The sequence below is a fragment of the Megalopta genalis genome, unplaced genomic scaffold, assembly GCF_051020955.1.
Source record: "Megalopta genalis isolate 19385.01 unplaced genomic scaffold, iyMegGena1_principal scaffold0293, whole genome shotgun sequence".
NCBI classification, from domain to species: domain Eukaryota; kingdom Metazoa; phylum Arthropoda; class Insecta; order Hymenoptera; family Halictidae; genus Megalopta; species Megalopta genalis.
Genome location: NW_027476362.1, coordinates 51,244 through 59,721, shown reverse-complemented (window position 1 = coordinate 59,721; position 8,478 = coordinate 51,244). Strand labels below are relative to the sequence as shown.

At 44.3% G+C, this 8,478-nt stretch overlaps 1 protein-coding gene across 1 annotated transcript; it reads left to right on the top strand.

The window, feature by feature from the left end:
* The first annotated feature begins 5,398 nt into the window (after window positions 1–5,398).
* Window positions 5,399–8,188, top strand: LOC143263022 (uncharacterized). Its single transcript, XM_076528324.1, has 2 exons — window positions 5,399–5,741; window positions 8,079–8,188. The coding sequence occupies exons 1-2, from the start codon at window positions 5,399–5,401 to the stop codon at window positions 8,186–8,188; spliced, it is 453 nt and encodes a 150-aa protein (XP_076384439.1).
* Window positions 8,189–8,478: the final 290 nt, after the last annotated feature.

Sequence of the window (8,478 nt, the reverse complement as noted above, 5' to 3'; positions counted from 1 at the left end):
TCGCAAGTATTTGAAGCTAAATCATTTGTGTCGCATGGCTTTGTGGATAAGCCTTCTACTTCGCATTGATTTGAAACTAAACCATGTGTTTCGCTTGGATTTGAAGCTAACTCGTTTGTTTCGCCTGCATTTGAAGCTATATCATTTATATCGCAAGTATGTGAAGCTAAATCATGTGTTTCGCATGGATTTGATACTAACTCGTTTGTTTCGCCTGCATTTGAAGCTATATCAATTATATCGCAAGTATTTGAAGCTAAATCATTTGTGTCGCATGGCTTTGAAGATAAGTCTTCTACTTTGCATTAATTTGAAGCTAAATCATGTGTTTCGCTTAAATTTGAAGGTAACTCGTTTGTTTCGCCTGCATTTGATGCTATATCATTTATATCGCAAGTATTTGAAGCTAAAACATTTGTGTCGCATGGATTTCAAGCTAAGCCTTCTACTTCTCATTGATTTGCTGCAAAATCTTGTGTGTCGCTTTCATTTGAAGCTAACTCGTTTGTTTCGCATGCTTTTGAATCTGTATCCCTTATATTTGCAAGTATTTGAAGATAAATCATTCGTTTCGCATGGATTTGAAGCTATGCTTTCTACTTCGCATTGATTTGAAGCTAAATCATATGTTTCACTTGGATTTAAAGCTAACTCGAATTATTCGCATGCAGTTGATACTAAATCATGTATACCACAAGTATCTGAAGCTAAATTATTTGTTTCGCACGAATTTGAATCAAATCCATGTGTTTCGCATGAATTTTAAGCTAAATCATGTGTTCCGCATGGATTTGAAACTAAACCTTCTACTTCGCATTGATTTGAAGCTAAATCATGTGTTTCGATGGATTTGAAGCTAACTCGTTTGTTTCGCATGCAGTTGAAGATAAATCATGTATAGCGCAAATATTTGAATCTAATCCATTTTTTTCGCATGGATTTGAATCTAAGCGTACTACTTCGCATTGTTTTGAAGATAAATCATGTGTTTCGCATGGATTTGAGTCTAACTCGTTTGCATCGCCTGCATTTTAAGCTATTTCATTCATATCGCAAGTATTTGAAGGTAACTCATTTATTTCGCCTGCATTTGAAGCTGTTTCTATAATACCGCAAGTATTTGATGGTAATTCATTTGTGTCGCTTGGATTTGAAGCCAAACCTTCTACATCACATTGATTTGAAGCTAAATCATATGTTTCGCTTGGATTTGAACCTAACTCGTTTGTTCCGCATGTAGTTGAAGCTCAATCATGTATATCACAAATTCTTGTAGCTAAACCATTTGTTTCGCATGGATTTGAAGCTACGCCTTCTACTTCGCATTGATTTGAAGCTAAATCATGTGCATCGCTTGGATTTGAAGCTAAGCCTTCTACTTCGCATTGGTTTGAAGCTAAATCATGTGTTTCGCATGGATTTGAAGCTAAGTCATGTGTTTCGCATGGATTTGAAGAAAACTCGTTTGGATCGCTTGCATTTGGAGCTATGTCACGTATATCACAACTATTTGAAGCTAAATCACTTGAGTCGCATGGATTTGAAACTACGCTTTCTACTTCACATTGATTTGAAACTAAATCATGTGTTTCGCGCGAATTTGAAGCTAATCCATGTGTTTCGCATGAATTTTAAACTAAATCATGTGTTTCGGATGGAACTGAAGCTAACTGGTGTGTTTCGCCTGCATATTGAAGCTATCTCGCTTGAATCGCAAGTACTTGAAGTAAAATCATTTACTTCGCTGGATTTGAAGCTATCCTGTTTGTTTCGCCAGCAGTTGAATCTATATCACTTATATCGTAAGTGTTTGATGTTACCTCATTTGTTTCGCATGCAGTTGATGCGAAATCATGTATATCACAAGTATTTGAAGCTAAACCATTTGATTCGCATGGATTTGAAGGTAAGCCTTCTACTTCGCTTTGATTTGCAGCCAAATCATGTGTTCCGCATTGATTTGAAGCTAAATCATGTGTTTCGCATGGATTTGAAGTTAACTCGTTTGTTTCGCATGCAGTCGAAGTTAAATCATGAATATCACAAGTATTTGCAGATAACCCATTTGTTTGGCAAGAATATGAAGCTAAACAATGTGTTTCGCATCGTTTTGAAGCTACATCATGTGTTTCTCTTGGATTTGAAACTGACTCGTTTGTTTCGCCTGCATTTAAAGCTGTTTCATTGATACCGCAAGTATTTGAAGGTAAATCATTTGTTTCGCACGGATTTGAAGCTGTGTTCCGTTCTGTAGGACCTCCCGTACGCCGCTTTCGCGAAAGTTTATGGCGTGGACCAGCGAGGATCACAAAGAGACGGAATCCTTTTTTCCATCTGCAGAACATCGGTGCAGGGTTTTCCGTCTCTTTAATGACCGCGACGCATCGTAGGCACGAAAGGTCCGAAAAAACAACCCCGTCGTAAATTTGAGAATTTAACGGGTCTTGAGAAAGTTTAGTCCCAACCGTCGCGGGGACGATATCTCAGGCCCCAGGGTACCTCCCGACCACGCAACTACGCAACACCCCCCTCTCCTAGACAAGGCTCGTGTAGGACGATACGAGAGGGTGGTGACGAAAAGCTTAGAGGACACTGATTGGAAAATCGCAATCTTCGAGAAAAACCAATCAGTGCGTCCCGGCGTGGAGGTGGAGGTTCCTTCAGGGATCTCAAACGGGGGTGACCGATATAAAATAACGCGACCAGTCGGTGCGCGGACAGAAAAACGCAGAAAAACATAGTCATCAACAATCATTACCAGCTCTGTTACTTTAAGTGGACACAGAGCATCGCGAACCACATTGTCAATTAGAATCGGGAATTTACAACCCCCGTAGACCGAACAACGGTCGCAGTGTCGGTGCGCGAAAAACATTGGTCCTTCGAGCCGGATGTGAGCGTTCCTACAACAAACACATCAAACACAGCATCCCGGTTGAATCAGTGCCACCACAACGGACGTCCACCCGAGCATCTCTTTTCAAGACGACAGGACTTCGTGACATCACCGGAGTTCAACCTTCCTGGCGTCCTCACTCCGTAAAGGTAGGCTTGTTTAGAGTATCACTGATTCCCGTGTCGCGCTCCCATTACCATCATGTCCATTCAGAAGCCCGACGGTACTCAATCCAGCACTCTACGACGCAGACGCAATCAAATAATCAAACAACTCGCGGAGATCACTAAATTCCTTGACAATAGCGAACAAACCGGTAATCTAGAAAAACACGTCCTCGACTTTTATACAAACTCAGTAGAGAAGGCATGGAAGGATTACGAGTTCCTTCTAGAAGACCTCGAAGATCCTGAATCCGAAGACGACCGCAAGTTTGAAATTCAAGCAAAATATTTTGCAACACATGGCAGAGCAAAACGAATGCGTGAAGCAATTCAACCGCAAGATGTTCCACGTGACCAAGTCACTAATTCACCTGCTCCTACCATATCGGGTCCGATGGCGATAAAGTTACCTGAAATGCGGCTACCCACGTTCGATGGTTCTATTGAAAGGTGGGCGTCATTTTACGATCTGTTCACTTCAATGATTGATCGCAATGAGAGTCTTTCTCCGGTTCAGAAATTACAATACCTGCGTTCGACCCTTACCGGCAAAGCCGCGGCATGCATTCAATCTCACAACACCACAGATGCTAATTATCTTGACGCGATCGCGATATTGAAAGAGAAATTTGACTGCCCGCGACTAGTCTTACTGCGACATTGCAACGCTATTCAGGAGATTCCGAAACTAGCGAAAGACACACCGCAAGCACTGGGAGATTTATTAGACTGTTTGAAGCAACATCTGCGGGCGTTGCAGAATCTCGGAGAACCCGTGACATCCTGGAACACTCTCCTAATTTCAATTGTTCTCGCGAAACTGAATCCCGATACCATCTGGCAATGGGAACTTACACTACCCGATAAAAAAATGCCTTCGTACGAGCATCTGATCGAGTTCCTCCAGAAACGAGCAAATTGCTCACCTGCAGCTTTTGACAGGGTTGCATCCGCGCCCGGGATACGTGTTTCGACCGGACGCCAAACATTGTCATCAGAGAACTCACGAGTACCTAACCGGGGATTTCCGCGCGTTCAAACTTACGTCACCACAAACACATTCCAATGCTCAATCTGTGAAGGGAGCCACAGAATCGGGAACTGCGAAGCGTTTAATGTATTGTCCGTCAATGAGCGAATGAAGGCCGTTGCTGAGGCCGCACTATGTCAAAACTGCCTGGGTAACGGACACACGTCCAGTGTATGTCGATCGAAGTTTCATTGCCGAATATGCCAACAACGATACCACACTCTCCTACACCGACAAGAACATTCAACACGTGAACGAACTGTCACTCCACCAAGCTCAACACACGATCCGCCCATCCCCACATCACTTCAAGACAAGGCAGCAACCGACGAGAAACCAAGGCCCACATGACTACCATCGCAGAAAATCCCAAGACCCATCCAGACACACACCTTCATAATAAATTCCGACACCAACGAATTATTAGTCACAGCTCAGATTAATGTCGCCGATGTCGATCAGAACATAATACCATGCCGTGCCTTAGTTGACACTTGCTCTACCACCAATTTTATGACAGAAGATCTAGCCAAGAGGCTCCGTTTGCCGCAAGATCGATGCACCATCTCTGTGGGCGCTCTCAATGCGCTGTCGACTATATCTAACCATACCATTAGGGCAAACATTCAATCTAAGGTCAGCAATTATCATCGAACCCTTACATTTTTGATCGTACCAAACATCGCTCCATTAGTACCAGACCAGACAGTCGACCGCACAATGCTCAGAATCCCTCGCAACATCGAGCTCGCCGACTCAACGTTCCATCGACCAGCACCAATCGACATATTACTGGGGGCTGGAACAGCGCTATCGATATTATGCGTAGGGCAAATTGATCTTTCTCAACCAGACGGCCCAGATCTTTTCCTCCAAAAGACAATGCTTGGATGGGTCATCGGAGGCAGTGTGCCAACAGCACAACCAAGGCAGAAGGTCACATGCCATACAACAACGGCACTACAACGCGAGCTAGCACGTTTCTGGGAAATCGAAGAAGGTCCGCAATCTCAGCATCTATCCAAATCAGAATCGACGTGCGAACAACATTTTCAGAATACCGTTAGAAGAAACACAGAAGGTAGATATGTTGTCGCACTTCCATTTAACGAAAACAAGGACAAGCTGGGTGAATCCAAGACGCAAGCACTGAAGCGTCTCATCTCATTAGAACGGAAATTCAAACGCGATCCAGACTTCAAACAGCAGTACCAATCAATCATTCAAGAATATCTCGATCTTGGCCACATGTCCGAAGTGCAGATATCTCACCAAGGATACTATCTTCCACATCACGGGGTCATCAAAATGTCGAGCGATACAACTAAATTACGCGTAGTCTTCGACGGGTCTGCAATTACAAGCACTGGATTTTCACTTAACGACACCTTACACATTGGACCCAAAATACAGGACGATCTGTTCTACATTTTGCTCCGATTTCGCATCCATCAGTATGTTATTACTGGCGACATCGAGAAGATGTATAGGCAATTTCTCGTGCGCCCAGAAGACAGAAGGTACCAGAGAATCCTCTGGCGTGACACCGACAATTGTGTAAAAACTTATGAACTAAATACGGTTACATTCGGCCTATCAGCCGCCCCATATCTGGCTATCAGATGCCTCCAACAAGTGGCACAAGACGAAGGTCACCGCTTTCCATCCGCCGCGAAAATCTTGCAGCAGGATTTCTATGTGGATGATGCACTCACCGGCGCGTCCACGATCCAAGAGGCCCTCGCGTCACGAAACGAACTTATACAACTCCTTCGCTTATCCGGTCTAAATATCAGGAAATGGGCTTCCAATAACCAAGAATTGTTAAGCGGGTTGTCCGATCAAAATATCAACCAGAAACTTCACCTCGGTGAATCTTCAACAATCAAAACGCTCGGGATCGTTTGGTATTCAGTCGAGGACTCCATTACATACACAGTCAAGCCTCTCACACATGCATCTCGAGTCACCAAACGATTGATCAGTTCTGAAATAGCAAAGGTTTATGACCCGTTGGGTCTCCTAGGCCCAGTCATCATCGTGGCAAAAATCCTCCTCCAGAAAATATGGACTTTGAAAGTTGATTGGGACGAATCGCTACCCATGAGCTTACACACGGAATGGACACGATACTACACGCAACTACCATTGCTCAACAATGTGACATTTAATCGAAAAACCGTAATCACTGCGGCTTCAACCATCCAGTTACATGGATTCTGCGACGCCAGCGAGAAGGCGTACGGAGCCTGTGTATACCTCCGTTCTACAGATGCAGAGGGTCAAACGCAGGTGGAACTCCTAGCAGCCAAATCGAAGGTTGCACCGTTAAAGAGTCAATCTATCCCGCGACTCGAATTGTGTGGAGCCTTATTACTATCATCGCTCATTAATACTATTCATAAAGCATTACACATACACATCGACCGCACGATTTTATGGACAGATTCAACAATAGTTTTGCATTGGCTTAATTCGTCACCTCATACATTAAAAACATTCGTCGCCAACCGGGTGTCCGAGATCCAATCCAAAACAAAGATTGAAGAATGGCGCCACGTTAGCTCAGCTGATAACCCAGCAGATCTCATTTCTCGAGGACAATCAATAGAGGAGTTCCTTCGACCATCCATCTGGTGCAATGGCCCAACTTGGCTTCACCAGGATGAGTCATACTGGCCAAATGGGAAATTAGTACCTGTTCTCGATGACTCGGAGCAACGGGTGGCTGTCTGCTTAGCTATGACCACCATCGACGCAAGTTTACTCGAACGGTTCTCGTCGTGGAGCAGGCTTTTGCGGGTCGTTGCATGGTGCCTACGGTGGAAGCCAGGACGGATGACGAAGGGTACTCTACAGGCAACCGAGCTAGCTCGAGCAAGGACAACCGTTATAAAATTATTGCAACGGTCTTACTTCGCAGACGAATTCCATCTCATACGACAGCATCGGCATCATAAGATCACCGGAAAATTAGCGAGACTACATCCATTCATTGACCAAGACGGGATACTACGAGTCGGAGGTAGACTGAGAAATTCAACGTTGACATTCACGCAAAAGCACCCTATTATCCTACCAAAGTCGCACACAACCAACCTCATCATCCAGAACGAACACATAATTCACATGCACGCCGGTACTCAAGCTACATTATATGCAACAAGAAGAGCGTACTGGCCCATAGACGGGCGAAGTCAAGTTTGGAAAACAATTCGGAGTTGCGTCCGCTGTTGTCGAGCCAATCCACCTCATGCCAATTACGTAATGGGTGATTTACCAAAGGCCAGAGTCACAGAATCTCGTCCGTTTACAAATGTAGGAGTGGACTACTGTGGGCCTTTTTTCGTGAAAGAACGAACATACAGGAATCAGCGTCGTATAAATGTATACGTAGCCGTTTTTGTATGCCTCGCGGTAAAGGCCGTCCACCTCGAGCTTGTCGGCGACTTGACCAGTGAAGCCTTTGTTGCAGCTTTGGGACGATTCATAGCAAGACCAGGTTTTTGCAAAAATCTATACTCCGACAACGGTTCCAATTTCATCGGAGCTAATAACGAATTCAAAGAACTTCGAGAATTGTTGCGCTCCGACAATCATTACAACAACGTAGCTTCGTTCCTCGCAGATCGCTCAATTAATTGGCATTTCATTCCACCTCAAGCTCCGCATTTCGGCGGCCTCTGGGAAGCAGCAGTAAAGTCATTTAAGAAACATTTGAAACGCGTTATGGGTGCTGAATTGTTTACCTTCGAAAACTTGAATACCTTAATTATCAACATTGAAGCTATTCTCAATTCCCGTCCTCTGACTCCAATCTCATCCGAACCAAACGATCTTCTTGTTCTTACCCCCGGTCATTTCCTTATCGGTGATGCTCTCACAAGTTTACGCGAACACGAGTTAACAGATGTTCCATCCAATCGGCTATCCGGGTGGCAACGCATTCAACAGCTAAAACAGCATTTTTGGAAGTGTTGGCATATAGAATATTTGAAAGAGCTGACCAGTCGTAGTAAATGGTTCAAGGGGGATCACCAGATCACTGAGAACTCTATAGTCCTCCTCAGGGAAGATCACGTGCCGTCCATGCAATAGCCGTTGGGGCGAGTCATCAAGGTCCATCCAGGCTCCGACGGCATAATTCGCACAGTTACAGTAAAGACTGCTACGAATGTGTTCGATCGGAGCATAAAAAAACTCGTCCCATTGCCAATCCAACCAGATGACGACAACCAAGGACGCAGCAGATCTTCGACAGAAGATGACCAGCCCGGGAATGTTACATTTAGTAATTCATAGATATAAGGCTCTCAGATACACGTACGCCTACGCGAAACATTACATTCATACACGTTACACATCATATATTAGTCATCCACATTGGT